The sequence below is a fragment of the Eleutherodactylus coqui genome, chromosome 2 (genome assembly GCF_035609145.1).
Source record: "Eleutherodactylus coqui strain aEleCoq1 chromosome 2, aEleCoq1.hap1, whole genome shotgun sequence".
Taxonomy (NCBI): Eukaryota; Metazoa; Chordata; class Amphibia; order Anura; family Eleutherodactylidae; genus Eleutherodactylus; species Eleutherodactylus coqui.
The window spans coordinates 251,004,920-251,023,522 of NC_089838.1; the positions used below are offsets into that span (position 1 = coordinate 251,004,920).

At 42.6% G+C, this 18,603-nt stretch overlaps 1 protein-coding gene across 1 annotated transcript in view; it reads right to left on the bottom strand.

Moving 5' to 3' along the window:
- Positions 1 to 6,422: 6,422 nt before the first annotated feature.
- The window catches only part of AGBL1 (AGBL carboxypeptidase 1), a 602,072-nt gene continuing 589,891 nt past the window's right edge, over positions 6,423 to 18,603 (bottom strand). The window contains exon 24 of the mRNA XM_066589394.1: positions 6,423 to 6,735. Within this exon, the coding sequence (XP_066445491.1) occupies positions 6,423 to 6,735 (313 nt within the window). The remainder of the gene's footprint in view (positions 6,736 to 18,603) is intronic.

Consider the following 18,603-nt stretch of genomic DNA (forward strand, 5'->3'; position numbering starts at 1 on the left):
GAACAGCTCCTCACAGCCCCTCCTTCGTGACAGCACAGAGCTCCGCCCCTTCTTTCTAGATCCTCCTCCTGTATCCTATACTGGGTTGTCTGAGCATGCTCAGTATCATTTGTACCATGTATCATTCAGAAATACAGTATATTACATGTGCATATATGACCAGACCAATAACTGTGATAAACTACAATTGCATACAAGTACGGTGGGATAAAAGTTACACAGATGGCAAACATACATTTCAGGCACATGTACCCCTCTTAGATGTTGTAAAAAGTGGCACAGTGGTATTTTAAATTTTGCATTCAGATCAAACTCTATAATTTTTCAATGTATAATATTTCCGATAGTCTTTAACTTGCGTAATAAGAGACATGTTCAGGGTAGGCCTTACATTTGAGAAATTTGCCACCGAACATGATACAACATTGGAGCATCTTGAGATCAGGTGATTCAGTGTTAAACAATAAAACAATTATTTATTTCAATAATTAGACATTCAGCAGCCCAGGGAAGCTCATTCTCATATAGTATATTTATTTTATTATAGCCATTCATAAGTTATTACATATTATGTTTAAAATCTGGTTAGCAGAATAGATAGTTGTAAAATTGATGCAACATTTATAGTAGCTTTTATAACACAATGTGAATTGAAGTGTGAATATCTTCTGTACACGGTGAACACTGACATGTTTTTAGCCAGAGAAGCTCTTAACTGAGTGGCTACCATTCTGAGGAATGAACTGTTATTTTCCGGTCTATATATCGACTGTATAATTACTATTTGTATTGCTATTATCATAAAATATAAGGGTACCTTCACATTCAGCATATTCATTGTGGGATTTCTGCAGCGGAGAATCTAAAGGAAAACCCTAAAAACCTGCAGTGGGCCACCTACACGCGAACGGGTCAGATTACGGCCGTGGAATCCCGCAGCGGAATCCAACCCTGTGCCTGGTCGGTGACCCCTGCGTACCTGTCAGTTGTCTTCGCATGCAGAAACCTTGCAGATGTGCCGGCCGTCTCGCCAGGACACATGCACCACACAGATTCTCCTGCACCGTCACTAGGTGATGACACGGATCCCGCGACCCTTCTGCATTGTGGAAAGGCTGTGGGAAATACAGCTTTCATAGACTTCAATGGAAGCCGTCCGTTTGTAGCCCGCATTAAAACAGAGCATGCTGCGATTTCTTCCTCGCAAGTGGAAAATTACAATTGATTTCCGCTCGTGGGCAGGAAAAAGCGCTTTTCCATAGCAAGCAGATTTTTGCTGCGGAATTCGGTGGCGGACATCCGCTCTGGATTCGGCAATGCAAATCCGTCTGTGTGCAGGCGGCCTAAATGGTACAGATTTGGGCACAGTTTTTGTTGCTTATCTGCTGCAGATATTAGCCCTTCTATTTCAAGAGCTGAAATTCGCAGCATAAATAGACACTCTGCAGATTTAGAATTTGCAGTGTTTTTCAAAAACGCAATAGATTCAATGCGAAAATTTGATTTGTACTGTAAATGTCTCAAAATTTCCACAGTGAAATCCGCAGCAGATGTTCCACAGCATTTATGTTGTATATGAAGCTCCCCTAATGCTGCCTCCTCATAGGTGTCAGCTGGCAGGATGATACACTGCGGTAGGTTACTAATATTGATGCACCATAAGGCTGCATTCAGACGACCGTATATCGGCTGTGTTTTCACGCCCAGACGATATACGGCGTCTCTCTCTGCAGGGGGAGGAGGCTGGAAGAGCCGAGATCAGTGCTCTGAGCTCCCGCCCCCTCTGTCTCCTCTCCACCCCCCTGCACTATTTTCAATGAGGAGAGGCAGGACGGGGCGGAGCTAATTCCCAGAACTTAGCCCTACCCCTGTTCCGCCTCCTCTCATTGCAAATAGTGCAGAGGGGTGGAGAAGTGGTGGAGAGGAGGAAGAGAGGGGGCGGGAGCTCAGAGAACTGCTCCCGGCTCTTTCAGCCTGCTCCCTCTGCAGAGAGAGACGCCGTATATAGGCTGGGCATGAATACGCAGCCGGTATACGGTCGTCTGAATGCACCCTAAGGATGATGACCACTTTCTTCCGCATTATAGTGTATGCCAGATTTATCAATAGGGAGCACATCATAATGGTTAGTCTGCCAAAGGAATAAAAAAAAATATCTGGTCGGAAAAGTCTAGAAATGTGTTCTGATAATGAGTTGCTCCAGGTGTGAATCTGAAGTCCTGCACACATTTTTAAACAGTACAAAAGTACTTTCAGGGGCCATAACTAAAGATTGAAGTACCCCCACTACCAGCACTTCAAGGCCAGCTTGCCAGCTCCCAGGGAGAAGCACATGGTGACCACAGTCCACATGCTTCCCTCCTTATCATGTTTGAGATGTGGGAGAAGCAGTGGTACAGGTGGATTAAAGCTACCATGCATCCTGTGCTGTATGAAAATTTGGGGCCTCCACTATTCAGAAGATCAAAAATGATCTGATGCTTAATACATAGATAATGTACCAGAACCAAGCTTGCTACATAGATACGATACCAGACCAAGCTTGCAGTATACATAACCAAGCTGAATACATAGATACAGAAGCAGAAATAATCTTACTACATAAATGCGGTACCACACAAAGCTTACTACATAGATACAGTACCAGAACCAAGCTTAATACATAGATACAATAGCAGAACCAAGTTTATTGTGTTTATACGGTAACAGAATTGAGCTTACAACATAGATGTGAGAAAAGAACCAAATTTACTACATAGATATGGTATTAGAACCAAGCTTATTGCATAAATACCGTACCAGAACCAACCAAGCTCACTTCATAGATATTGGGCCAGAACCAAACTTACTACAAAGATAGAGTAAAAAAAAACAAAACTAAATACATACATACTACCAAAGTGTTGTAAAAAAAAAGTGTGTTTCTTGGATGCTGTTCCCATAGCTATGCGGTATTCATCAACAAGTATGCATTGTGTTGTTGAAGACTGTGAAACTGCATTGGGGTAGGGCTACTTGACGCATATCTGCTGCTGATTTCCGACAGTTGAAAATCCACAGTTAATCTGCAGTACAAATTGACCATAGGCCAGTTTACACTGTAGATTTCTCCCTAGCTTGTGCATGAGAGTTCTTGATATGTCATCCACATTGTTTGTACTGTAAAACACTAAGGCTATGTTCACATGGTGGACCCCACCGCAGAATCTTCTGCACAGAATTCTGTAAAACTCTGTGACGGATCTGCATGAGGATTTGGCCCTGTCAATGGGCGAAATCCACGTGCGGAATTTATAATGGATTTCAGCATGGATCTATGTGAATACCAATGGTCAGGGAATTGCTTTAGAAATTCTGTACCGGGATTATGCAAATTCACAGGGCTAAATCTATGTGTGGATCTGTTGCAAGAAACAGAGCAGAACAGCTGTGGATTTCTGTTGCTGTTTTACAGGCAGATTCTGTGCAGAAAACTTTGAGTCTGAATCTGCCGTATGAACATAGCCCGAGACTATGGATAATCTGCAGCATTTACAATACATGTGGATGTGCCCTGAAAAACATCCAGTAAGGCTATGGTCACATGGGATGTAAATGTTGCAGTAAGGCTATGGTCACATGGGATGTAAATGTTGCAGTAAGGCTATGGTCACATGGGATGTAAATGTTGCAGTAAGGCTATGGTCACATGGGATGGAAATGTTCCAGTAAGGCTATGGTCACATGGGGTGTAAATGTTGCAGTAAGGCTATGGTCACATGGGATGTAAATGTTCCAGTAAGGCTATGGTCACATGGGATGTAAATGTTCCAGTAAGGCTATGGTCACATGGGATGTAAATGTTCCAGTAAGGCTATGGTCACATGGGATGTAAATGTTCCAGTAAGGCTATGGTCACATGGGATGTAAATGTTCCAGTAAGGCTATGGTCACATGGGATGTAAATGTTGCAGTAAGGCTATGGTCACATGGGATGTAAATGTTGCAGTAAGGCTATGGTCACATGGGATGTAAATGTTGCAGTAAGGCTATGGTCACATGGGATGTAAATGTTGCAGTAAGGCTAAGGTCACATGGGATGTAAATGTTGCAAAGTATCCACATGGAAAATCCGCAGCATTTACAGTAAAAGCCATGTGGGTAGGATTTATCAATTTTGGTCACATGGTGCAGAAAAATTCTTGCTCACATGGGCATATGAGCAAAAACACACACGATCATGTGACTCTTTGAGCAGTGAAGGTCGCGCTATCACGCTCATATCTGCACATTCCACTGTACTTTTAGCACTGTCGGGGCACCCCGTTCTGTGATTCAAAAGGCTGTGTCTTAATTAGTCCCGGTTTATTGATTTTTCCGCAAAACTGCGCAGCTCATTGCACAATTGCATCCTCCTATGGTGCCTTTGGTACATAAATATGCATCAAAGTAGAGCATATCGCGTTAAGGTTTTTTTGCACATGCATGAGCGAAGTTGGGAATGGACCCATTGAAAACAATGTGTTCCATTCTCTGCACCTTACAGGGGCAGATTTTGTGCGCACAAATACACGCGTGAGAATGCCCTAAGGATGGACTCACATGGCCGTATGTGCAAACATGCACGTGGTAGAGCAACGTTTTTGCACCGCCCAACCTGTTTTGCGTAAATTTTACTGCATTTTACTGTATTTTTGGCATGGATGGGGACCTTTCATATCGGTGCGGGATACACCCATGCCATAATTAAAAAGACTGTGCAGCCCAATTAGTTTCCGGTGTGTTGATTTTTCTGCAAAATTGTGCAGCGTAATGCGCAATTATGTGGGTATTGGGGGCACCTTTGCGCATCTCTCAAACTCCTATGAGGCTTTTGGTGCACAAATGCACACAAAGATAGAGGATGTTGCCCTTTTTCACACAAGCGAAATGCACATGCAAAATGCATAATGTGAGAGAATCCATTGAAATCAATAGGCTCTATTCTCTATGTGTTGTCCACACAAATACGTCTGTGCGAATCCGCCCTTTGGGTCCAACCACACTTTTTTCAGCACCATCCGTTTTACGTGCGGAGTTCGGAAATGTGTGTCCTGGCCTGACCATGGGTCTTTGGACTCAAACTCTAAGTATCTATCTGGCTATCTATCTAACATCCTATCTATCTCATATCTATCTATCATCTATCTATATCTTTATCTGTATCTGACATAAGGTGCATTTGACTATGAAGTACTTTACATGTAATGCACACTAAAAGTTTGTGAACAAAGCAAAACATATTGAACAAATGAACAAAATCCTTTTCTTGTACTGGCCATTCAATGTATTTGTGGGCCCAATCATCTATGTACCATATTCACATGTAAACATTAGCGCTAAACAACCTGCATACAGCCCTATTTGTGGATTTACACCATCCTGCAAAAAGTAATTGGACACCTGAGCAAGAATTTAAAGTAGTATTTAGTTACAGATGTTAATAATTAGAGGGTCCTACTTTGGCCCTAACGACATCAGGTACTCTCCATGGCATAGTTTCTACTAATGACTGATAAACTTCAGCTGGAATTTCCTTCCATTCATCCTGTAAATATCTGATGAGTTCTCTCAAAGATCATGGACACTGTTCATATTTCCTGACCTGATGTTCCAGTTCGCCCCAAAGATGTTCAGTAGGGTTCACTTCAAGACTCTGCGCAGGCCAGTCCAACTGCGGAACATCCATATCCTTAACCTAATGTAAAACAGCATTGGATTTGTGTCAGGGCGGAAGTATTGCTGACCATTCCTGGTATACCATGTTTATGGTTTTAACCACTAGAACTAACACACTAAGACCATACCATGAAAAACATCCGCAGACCATAACGAAACCTCCGCCATACTTAACTGTTAGCTTCATACACTCAGGCAAAAGGGGTTCCACAAGCATCCTCCACACCCAGGGACATCCATCTGATTTGAAGATAGAGTAGCGCGATTCGTTATTTCATAGAATGTTCGTCCATTGTTCAGCTGTCCAATTACAATGTTCTTTGCACCATTGCAGATGGGCAAATGCATCTTCTTTGGGAGAAGTCAAAGCAGGCCCCACTAAATATTTGACTACTTGCACATGGACATTCTTGGGTGCAGCTCGTATCGGTGAACACACAGACACATCCTGTCCATGTGCTGTCCAAATAACCTTAACATATAAATAAATACTACTTTTGATTCTTGCTCAGGTATCCAACGTCTTTCGGCAGGATGGTGTATGTATTCCATATGCATCTGTGACATGATACATAAAATATTGACTTCTCTCTCATGTCTCCATATGTGTTCCCAAACATATTGATGTATCTAGAATACAACACATTTTCTAGTGATATGTTAAATAAGCAAAACTAGATTTGTTTCATTTTACTTTAGTCCCAAAAAATCAAATCCTATACATGTCAATAAAGGTAATGACCCATTGGTGTTTTACTGGAGTTTTCAAAACTTTGTTCGGATAGGGAGGAAGATGACTCTGGAGAGCAACTATATTGCTTTGAAGACATTGTAAGGGATGTTCTCAAAGATCCATTATATTTGGTGGAGAAAGCTTCCTCCTTCATATTTGATGTTGGCGATTGACCCTTTGTTGCCGCATGATCTTTCTCTGATAGTCTATCTTCGGGTTGGATATCCACCTCTTGATCTGAGCAGCTATCAGTATTGTAGTCAATCTTTTCCTCACATGGTGGTTCATCGTCAGTTTCATTACCGCTGCAAATGACAACGTGACATGAATTAGTGATGCACACATGACTAAGGATTTCAGATATCAACCCATTTCCAGCATTGCAAAGGGATTAAGCAATTATACTGTGTAATTGCTTAATCATGTAACAAAATGTGTTTTACCTTCTGCACTGCAAGAAGAAAGTTATTAGGCTGCTTACTATTTTATACTGGAAACTGTTGTAAAACATTTCAGCTCCCGTTGTGATCTATAAGGGTGCTTTCAAACGAGCAGAATATTTCCGCAATACACAGAAAATTCTGCACCAAAATCCACCCACCTTCGTGCAGCTTTTAATGTGGAATTAAAAATATAACTCACAGAAAAGGAAGACAAATATGCACCACCTGATACTGCAGGGCAGGCTCAATCACTATATTCCTTATTAGCAGGGGCGTAACTATAAGAGATACAGGGGATGCGGTTGCTCCTGGGCCCAGGACATTTGGGGGGCCCATAAAACCCATCTCCTCCATATGGTAAGCCTAATACTATGAATCAAGCATTATAGTTGGGGGCCCTGTTACAGATTTTGTATTGGGGCCCAGGAGCTTCAAGTTACGCCTCTGCTTAGTAGCATGCAGAACGCCAGGTTGCAATATGAGGGAGCTAAATGTTCATGTGCCAACTAATATGCAGACTCTCAATTCAACCCAGAGTGGGGGAGGGCGGGGGGTCTGCAGACAACATAGTCCGCACATATGAAATACCAAGGAAGCCAGCTATAGATAAGTGTGCCACGCCTTGCAGGAATACACTCCTGGCAAAGCAGTGGATTGCCCTGTATCACCATAGTGTGCCACACTGGCATGACATCCTGAGCTCCCCGATTATCTACAGCACACCGCATGCAAAAAAACCCCCAAAAACTGACAAATGCAGGTGTTCGTTTGCATTTTGGCCAAAATGTGTAAGCTTATGGGCCGTGGTAAGGTCACCATGCGTATGTCAAAACCTACGCTATCTAACTAATAGCTAAATAAAATCACAGAGGTGAGAGAAAAAGTGTAGAAAGACACAACTCTGAAAAAGAAGCCAAAAATGCATCACCTGATACATTGGAATTAAAAAATAGTTTAAATCTGCTGGCAATTACACATGTCTTGTGGGGCATATTGCAGAAATATTCCACTCGTGTGAAAACATCCTTAAGCAACCAGATTATTCTTTATAGGGCATTCCTTATCACTCACGGCATGTATTATTAAACATAGAGATTACTTTGTTGATTTGTGGAAGGTCAAGTTTTCTCCAATATCTAGTCAAGACTACAATTTTTAACATAGTATGTAAGGTTGAAAAAAAAAAGACATGTCCATTCAGTTCAGACTACTATCTTGCAATGTTGACCCCAAGAGGAAAGCAAAAAACCCCAAGAAGCCAACATTACTCATATTAGGAAAAAAATCCTTTCCAAATTAGGTAATCAGAATAATCCCTGGATCACCAACTCTTTTGCGTAATCAGTAAGTACATCATGTAACATTGTTACACTTGAGGGCTCAGTCACACGGGCGCCGATCCGCCCGTGTTCCTGCACAATTAAGACCGCTGCATTGCAGGTGCGGACAACTCTCCGCACTGCCGGAAGAAACAACACATGGCCGGTAATGGAGCCGATCATGCAGAGAGTCGTCCGCATGCTGTGCGGCTGTCTTATCATGCAGGAACATGGACGGATCGGCGCCCGTGTGACTGAGCCCTAAGGATGGCGTCCAGACCCCATCTTGAACTCTTTTAATGTGTTCACCATCACCACATCCTCAGGCAGAGACTTCTATAGTCTCACTGCTCTTACAGTAAAGAATAGAGATGAGCGAACGTACTCGTCCGAGCTTGATGCTCGGGCGAATATTAGGGTGTTCGGGATGTTCGTTATTCGTAACGAACACCACACGATGTTCGGATGTTCGGGTTACTTTAACTTTCTTCCCTGAGAAATCTTTTCTATATGCGCTCAATGGGGCCGGCGGCAGCAGCGCCAACCCCATTGAGAACATATAGAAGACAAATCCTTCTTCTCTGCCACAGCTGTAACAGCTGTGACAGAGAAGAACGATGTTTGCCCATTGAATTCAATGGAACCGACAATACAGCCGACTCCACTGAATGCAATGGGCTGCCGGCGATCGCGGGATGAATTGTCGGAAAGGGCTTAAATATATAAGCCCTTCCCTGCAATTCATCCAGAAATGTGTAAAAATAAAAAATATATATATACTCACCTGGTGCCGGCAGACGGAGTTCAGCGCAGCAGGCTGCAGTTCTCCTGAACTGCTCTGAACAGCTGTGAGTAGTATTCAGCAGCCGGGGATTTAAAATCCCCGCCTGCTGAATAAGATGCCTCTGATTGGTCACAGCCTGACCAATCAGAGGCCAGCCCTCACTCACACCCATTCATGAATTCATGCCCCTGAGCCAATCAGAGGCAGCCCTCACTCACCCATTCATGAATTCATGAATGGGTGTGAGTGAGGGCTGGCCTCTGATTGGTCAGGCTGTGACCAATCAGAGGCATCTTATTCAGCAGGCGGGGATTTTAAATCCCCGGCTGCTGAATACTACTCACAGCTGTTCAGAGCAGTTCAGGAGAACTGCAGCCTGCCGTGCTGAACTCCGTCTGCCGGCACCAGGTGAGTATATATATATTTTTTAATTTTACACATTTCTGGATGAATTGCAGGGAAGGGCTTATATATTTAAGCCCTTTCCGACAATTCATCCCGCGATCGCCGGCAGCCCATTGCATTCAGTGGAGTCGGCTGTATTGACGGCTCCATTGAATTCAATGGGCTAACATCGTTCTTCTCTGCCACAGCTGTTACAGCTGTGGCAGAGGAGAACGATCGTTATGCTGACAGTGCGGGGGGGGGGGGGGTCTCACTCTTGCCGCTATTGTGGCTTAATAGTGGGACCTGTGAACTTGAGATGCAGCCCAACATGTAGCCCCTCGCCTGCCCTATCCGTTGCTGTGTCGTTCCCATCATTTTCTTGAATTGCCAAGATTTTCACACATGAAAACCTTAGCGAGCATCGGCGAAATACAAAAATGTTCCGGTCGCCCATTGACTTCAATGGGGTTCGTTATTCGAAACGAACACCCGAACATCGCGGGAAGTTCGTTTCGAATAACGCGAACCCGAACATTTTGGTGTTCGCTCATCTTTAGTAAAGAACCCTTTTCCATGTTGGTATAGAAACCTTCTCTAGATGCAAAGGTTTCCCCCTTGTTATAGTCCTTGAGTATAAATAGATCATGGGAGAGATCCCTGTATTGTCCCTGGATATATCCATACACAGTTATTAGGTCACCTGTCAGCCATCCTTTTTCTAAAGTATTGTAGTCCACCCATTCTATTACCTTTAAACCCGCTAAAAGCTCTGATGTGTCCTTCTTGAGTACTTTTTTTCCCTGTGTTTGACATTACACATTTGGCAAAACATGACTGATGTATGTTCAAGTGAGAAGCAAAAAGACCTTTTTTGAATGTAATTTATATTTATTAAAGGGGTTGTCCCGTGAAAGCAGGTGGGGTTATACACTTCTGTATGGCCATATTAATGCACTTTGTAATATACATCGTGCATTAAATATGAGCCATACAGAAGTTATTCACTTACCTGCTCCGTTGCTAGCGTCCCCGTCTCCATGGTGCCGTCTAATTTCAGCGTCTAATCTCCTGATTAGACGCGCTTGCGCAGAAGGGTCTTCTGCCATCTCTTTGCTCCGGCATGAGCCGGCATTCTGGCTCCGCCCCTTGTACGCGTCATGGCGTAGCTCCGCCCCCGTCATATGTGCCGATTCCAGCCAATCAGGAAGGGAGGCTGGAATCGGCACATGTGACGGGGCGGAGCTACGCGATGATGCGCACAAGGGGGCGGAGCCAGAACACCGCTGCTGCTGGACCGCATGAAGGCCTCCTGGATGCACCGTGGGACGGGACAACACAGGCGCCATCTTAGCTGCTGAACTTTATAAGTTATTATTTCATCTCAACAGTAAGTAGGAAGCGGTTTTTAAACGGTTTAAAGGGCTGCTTTATGCCGGGGGGTGACTGGGGGAATGTGCAGATTTAAAATTTTGCGGGTTTGGCTCGGGACAACCCCTTTAAGTCAGAAAAGTAATTATTGGATACTTGCATTCCATATCACAGGGATCAGCTCCCACAGAGGCTAGCTCAAATGTAATAAATGTAAATGAAATTGTACAGTATGTGCAGAATTCAAATGTTATCGTAATGCTTTAGTTTAACCTGCAAAGCGCAGACAATAAGAGCCAAAAGGGTTCTGTAGTCAGTACAGAGAAAGATACTGCATACTGTGCGCAGACAAAGACATACACCGAATGTTGCATCATTGCTGGTAAACCTGTGTGTCCAATTTACACAGAGGGAATTTGCTTTCATCCAATCTTGAAGCTTATATACCTATAAATGCACCCTCTGCAATGAGATCAAATGTAACCATGTTACGATTTTTCATTTGCAAGTGTGTTACAATGCTTATAAACCCCTTATTAGGATTTCTACCAACATTGTATACACAAATAATAATAGTAATCAAGACGTCTATGCACAGGAAAGAAAGTTTGCATATCATTACAGAAGGGTTTGTTATGGTAAGAATGGGAAAAATTTACCATTCAGTGTCAATTTTTTTTTCTGTATGGTTTTCAGTAATATAACTGTATTTACTCTACTTTCTTAAAATATGACTGCAGAGTTAGGGTGCCTGCACACGAACGGAATTTCCAGCGCGTTATTTTAGGCACATTATCTGCCCCAGACCGCAGCCAATATACTCCTATGAGGATCCGCAGTTGTCCCCAGATGGACGGATTTGTATCGCGTTTTTTCACGCGCGTGAAAAAATCTGCGACCTGTTCTAATTTGGGTCGGATTCTGCGCGTGAAGCCTCCAATACAAGTGAATGGGTGCGTTTTTTCACGCAGTACATCCGCAGTGCAGCTGCGGATGGAGTCACTGGTTGCTATGACTACAGGAAGTAGGCATGGTAGGAGGCGTCCCAACACACAGCAGAGCTTCACAGGCAAATTTGTAGAGGGAGATAGGTTGTATTTCTTGCCAATGCAGGATCTAAGAATGCAAAATCTGTAGTAATGAATTCCTCTTGTGAATTTTTTTGCAGTGACTGAAATAAAGTCACGCTGGAGAAGCGCCTGAAAAAAGTTACATGGATCTACCATGCCCACAAAGACATCTGCTCACCGGGTGAAAGCATGTTGCCAGAATAATTTAACGGTGCTCGCACAAGCAAGAGGGACAAAACGGAGTCTAGGTGTTGGTTTTTAAGCTGTTTTCCAATGGGCAGTTCTCTAGGGGTTGGGTTTACAATAAGGGGTGTCTGCTGGTTTTTCTGCGCGTTTTTTTCCGCAACACATCCGCGTATATCCGCGCGTGATTTTTCATGCATCCGCACCTATCCGCAAGCACATTTAGGTACCATACGCGCATGAAAATCCGCTAGCGGAATCCGGAACGCTCGTGTGCAGGCGGCCTAAGGCCTCCTTCCCACGAACGGATTTACGCCGCATAAATTCGTGGCAAAAATCCGCTGCGTTGCCCCCTGCTATTAGGTTCTATTGAACCTAATAGCACAATGCTCACAGTGCAGAATTCCACCGCGGAATTTCGCACCGTGAAATCTCCCGTCCTCACCCGCAGCATGTTCTATTTGCCGCGGGTGTACGCGCTGACAGCTTCCATTGCAGTCAATGGAAGCCGTCCGTTCACGCTATCTCCCGCTGCAACCAGCGGAAGATAGCGTGAAAAAACGCTTCCCCGCCTACCGCCGTGCGTTATATGACGCGGCCGGCGCGTCATATGCTGCGGCCGGCGCGTCACGTGACATGGCCGGCCGCGTCATGTGACGCGGTGGGCGTGTCACATGACGCGACGGCGGTGGGCGGGGAAGCGTCTTCACGCTATCTTCCGCTGGTAAGTATGGGGTCTCTGGGGGGCGCCGTGACGGGCTTCACTGCGGAATATTACGCGGCGGAGCCCGTCACGCTCGTGTGAAGCCGGCCTTAAGCTGTTTTTTCTCATGGATGCACCTTTTGTTTAATGATGACCGTACTTCTAGGTAGGTTTTTCATGGCTCCATATACACAGATCTCATTTTTTAGTATATGTCAGGAATAATTTGAATTAGTTATTTTATTAGGTAGCTCACACTTAGTAAAAAAATGATATCCCACAGAAGTAAAGCAACCTTCATAAGATCACTACTAAAGTTATGAGCAAAGTTTTGAAAAGTGCAGTTCGGCTGGTTTGACAAACTTTTGCAAAAAGTTTGTTTCAGTCTGAATTAGTTTGAACCAAATGGGAGGTTCATCAAAACCCCTAAAATTGATGTATAACACTATCTAAGGGCTCTTTCACATGAGCATAAGTGTGTATTCACGCTCGTAAAAAGATGTGATTGCTCTCTGAATGGAGCCCAAACACATCCTCCAGCGAGTGGATCCACACTCCTTACTGAACTTTGCCCCGTGTACGGCCCTGTTCACATCAGTGCAGGAAACACATGGGCCAAGTTTAAGTAGGCAGGCCAGCCTAATTAGGCCTGTGTTAGTAATTAATGCCACAAAATTATGCAGTTATGAGGGCAATTTCACGCACATGGGCGAGCATTTACATATCCCCATAGATTCCTAATGAGCCTAGGGGTGCAAACATGCACAAAAATAGAGCATATATCCGGTATTTTCGCAGGTGGCGCATATGAGCACAGAAATTAGAAACTTAGAAAGCCCTTAAAAGCGTCAAGCAAGGTTTTTATGGCTCTTAGACAGTGTTACACACCAATTAGTGTTGAGCGAACTGAACCAGTAGAACCTTGTTTTGATTAGAACGCTGCTAAAAGCTCAGTTTAGGTTATAAAACAGAACTTTTAGCTATTTTCAACTCGAAACAGGATTCTACTTATTTGGCTCACTCAAAGCTAAACCAGGGAAATTTAGCATTACATGGCAGCCATTTAAATACACACTCGTCCATTGTGGTTTATAGGAAGTGATGCCAAACAGGCGAACCACTTTTATGATCTCCATATGCCCTAGTATGTTGTCTACATGACATAATCCCTTCAATAGATTTAAATAGTTTGCATGGCCAAGAGATGGCATGCACCAAGCAGCATCCTAATATTAGTAGAGGTACAGCAGCATTGGAGGTAGAAAGAACTTTTTTCAAACTTTTATTCGCTCCATATTAAAGCAGGAAGGACCGGCAACGTTTCGACCTATGTGGTCTTTGTCAAGCCAAACTCCCTTCAATAGATTTATGTAGCATCCTTTTCAGACCCACCGTGAAAAGCAGAGCAGCACCCAAGACAGAAGGGCATCGTTGGAGCATGCTAAAGTAAGTTTACTAGAATACTGTTAATTATAAGGTCTCCATTAACCCTTTCCAATGCAAATTTATATCCTGGTTTTCCTAGGGGGGCTTACGCTTTTTCTGCCGTTATACAACGGCGCTATGTGCTGGCTATAGCCAGTACTGCATGAGGTGACACGTCAGATAGGCTCCGACAGCAGAGAGGCTGGCAATATACAGTAAGAGAACCCCGACGGGTGTCTTCCAACATTGTAGCTGTACAGCCTTAAATCATAATGTCTTTAGGCGTCAGACAGTGAATTGGAAAGGGTTAATGTATTAAGAAAAGAGATCTAGAATAACCACTTTGCATCTCTCCCTGAATTTGGATTGACAATTGCAGCTCTCCTTAGATCTCTTATTTTCTTGAACATTCATGGTATTGCTCCCTCATTTTAGTCCGTCATGCCACCATGGCAATCAATGAGATAATAAACAGTAGTTCTAGTAATAGTGAGAGATCACCGCTGTGAAAAATATACAGGTGGCAGTAAAGCAGTCCTGAAAAAAAACAGTATGTTATTGAGTCTGAAGCAAAACAAGAACCACACATTCATATACCGCTGCGTACGGTAGTTACAGAATAAACATATTATCGGTATTCCAATTTTATAACACTTGTGGCAAGAGTCGTTCAGCTAAACAGAATAGTTTAATCAAAGAAAAACTTTAATGAAGCGCCACCAGGATGACTCAGATCAGCTTTACAACAAATGTGTAAGTAATCTGTTAAATAGATGAGCCATGAAGTTAATCCTGAATTAGAGCTGTACAGAGCATAAAGATTATATACACAGTATACGGAGACTGCAAGATTCACTCTGACACTAACACTGTCTCCATAAATCTAGTGAGAAACCTGGCCTTATTACCACATGCAATATGTATTAGCAATGTAATTTTGTGCAATTCTAGATGGGATGAGAATCTGTCAATTTAATGACTGGAAGATGTTTTTGATAGGTGTTCCTTAATATAAAGACTTAATATTTCAGTGCGGCAGAAAGTCTTCTATAAGAATATTCCATGCAATAAGAATGATTAAACTTAACCATTACAAGATACATTTTTTGGTTAAAAAAAAAAAGAATTGCAAATGTATAGTTAATGTTCTCTATATTTAATGGAAAACTCTGCTGTTGAGTATCAATTTGCATAGATAAAGTCTACATACAAAGTAAAGTAATTCTGTAAATACTTTCCTGATCCGGTAAGTTTGGGTGATAGTAGATTTTCTTGACTGAAGTGTCTAAGGCTCTAAAACACTGCCGATATGAGTCTTTATCTGAGGTTCTGTCATCTTTCACAGTAAGAATAGCAATACTTGCAGCGCTATTCTTCCTGTCAAATTGACATAGCCCCAACAGACCACGTTATAAGTCAATGGGTTCCATTTATCGCCTTTCGGATTCTACGTATGACAGAGCTTACACAGCGTTGTGGCTTCCATTATAAACAGAAGCCATGATGGCAGTGTGTATATACACTGAATTATAGGTAGCAGAGAGCATTTTATTGTGGGGACTCCTATGAAAGTTACATATTTAGCTGGCCAAGTATTTGACAATTAGCTGGAGGTAGACGGCTGTCAACTTTCAAGAGTTCTGAAGGCTGTTTTGTATATAAAGAGAAAAAATACAGTAGCTCAACATTAGGACAAAAACATTAAATCATGACTTTTCAACAAACTTGCGCTTATGTGATGACCACAACAATATCTAGCAAAAGTGCAAATCACTTACTTAAAACAATGTTTTTGTGTGGAAAATCATTCTAACCTGCTGGCCAGTAAGAGATTCACTGCATTCTAGTTAGTTGTCCACTCTCTGATATGAAGTCAATCTCTAGTAACAGAGACGGATTACAGGAAGTGTGGGGTGCTGTCTCATGCTGCCCATAGCAATCGGTGGGGAGGTAAAGGGAAGGACGGTGAGAGTCCTACAGAGCTGTGGCTGCAGCTAATAGAGTTTACCGTGTTACAGCTACTGATCAAATTTAACCTGCTTAATACTGCTGTATAATGTCCTCCATGATGCTACTACTTATGAGGGTGTGCTATAGAGAAGAAGAGATCCTGCTCTCTTAAGTGTGCTCTTCATGGAGCCACCATAGCAGCCTTACAAGAAGTCAATTACCTGCTAATCAACATGATGCAAAATCTCCAAATTTGGTGGCCATTATTATCCTGAAAAGCAGCTACAGTACAACCATATATTTGCTGCTTAGAATAAGCTAGGCTAAAAACATTGAGTGAGAATTTTGTAGATTTTATAAGAGCTATTTACTGGGGGTTCTAGCAGCCAGAGCAATATTGATTTACTCGTCAATGGGGGAGCTACCATGATGGACATCCCCTTTAAGCACATTTTGAGATTAAATATAGTAATTGGGTAAGATTCCTGCTCAATTAATTTATGCCAGCAGAACACTGCTTACAGATACCTACAATTTGTTTCTATGGGTTAATATTGCTTGTTAAAAACAGCTATGAGTATAGTTATATCCAATGTTAAAACGAGGCGATTAACGTAGCTTATAGTGTAACAATGTGCTAAAAGGCTATATATTTTATTGATGTAACACTTGACTTTAATTGGGTTAAACGGTTTCATTTACTTTAACAGATAAACTTCCTGAGAGGTTGAATATTTTACAGTAGTTACTTCTCCAGTAACACTGCATAAAACGACAAAATACAAAACAAGACCGGTTACCCAATTGTACTCTTTAGGAAGCTTACCGTGAAAAAAAGAATACAGTACCTACTTAGATTCATACGACCATACATAAGCCAGTCGTCCAGAAATACTAATATTTTTCTATAATGGTGTGATTTTTTTTTCATCAGGACCATACAGTTCCATGATGTCTGCTTAACCAGCATTGAAGTGCCAGTGCAGAGGTGGCCCAAGGATAATTGGCATGAATCCAACCCAAGTGTTATCTTCGAGCTGGATGCAAAAACACCTTGTCCAGATTGGACGTAATAAATTGCTTAAAAAGGACAGATATACACACAATATGCACAATATACTAAAACGTGGGGGATAGGAAATCTGACTCTAACCTACTAATGAAACCCTACCAAGAAGCGGAGCACTCTTCCTGATGAGGCCAACCCCATATCAGGAACCTGGGGTGACCCTGGCTCTCCCTGGGGTCACTAGGGGATAATGTTTGCTATAATAAATAACAATATATGAGGTATAAGTATTAAATAATCACACAATTAACCGGATGAAATACCAATGCAGGAATTGTAACATTCAGGACACAAATATTTCCATACCACAGATATCCTTAACACAAAACAGACTTATCTGACAGTAGACCAGTACTGGACCCACCAACTAGACCAGAAATGTCTTCAGCCTAGAAGTATAAGTGGCGTCCTTGATGAGGAGGAGCCGGAATAAATATGTACAGGTAAGCACTGATTAGTTAGCTAGGACACACACCTACCAGCTGACCAATTCATCCACACACCAGCAGAGAAGTGCTCATGTTGGTGTCCAATGTTGGAATGACACGGAGCATGTACAGATCACATGGATTGGAAATGACACTGTGACATCACCCAGTCCCGATCCGATATGGCTGGTGAGTTGTGACACTAAGTCTGTTCTCATAACCCCAACATAACACTTGTTGAGGCTATATCTGCTTTTTACTGTAAAACATTGTGGTTACAAAAATGGAAACTACATTTCTTTATTATTTGGCACTCAATAAAGTTTATATCTAAAGTGTTATAAATCCTATGATCAACCTTAGCTAAATCAACAACCTGATTATGGAATGTGCTGCTGCTGGATCCCCAACAGCTCAATTTTATTCTGTGCCAGATGCTTGAAGCAAATGTTTGATTTCCCTCTAGCATCATCAATGAAGAAATGAGGTAGTTTTTGAAGAACTCAACGCACCACCTTTGTGATAGATACATCACATTCTCAAGAGAGACTGATTGTACAGTAGATAGTTAAATACAGGTGAGATTCCCTGAACATTGCTGACTGTTTGATATGGCAATTCTTTATATCAATGTCTGTAGCTTATCTGCTGGTTGTTCCTGACATTAGCCGTGACTTGCAAAGTTCACACTGATGTGGTACTGGATCCTCCGGTAGCGGGCCTGCTCACTGTTGTAGTGTTACTGCACTGATCTGTATCTAGTTCTCTATCTGCAGCACAGTCCCTACACTTGTCCAGGGACTGCGGGAAATGACTGAGGACCAGGTTTTGCCACTGCACACAGGCAACTTCGAGCTATTTCAGCATTAGAGCTTCTAACCATGCATCACCACAGCAATTCAACCTCCTGTTTCTGCTGTCCGAAAAAAATACTTTTTCTATAAAAACAGTGTCTTTCTCTCTCAACTATAGATAGACAGCCCTTTGGTCTCTTGTGGCAACTGCAGATTATAAAAATTAGGCTTATGTCCTATTTACACAGGA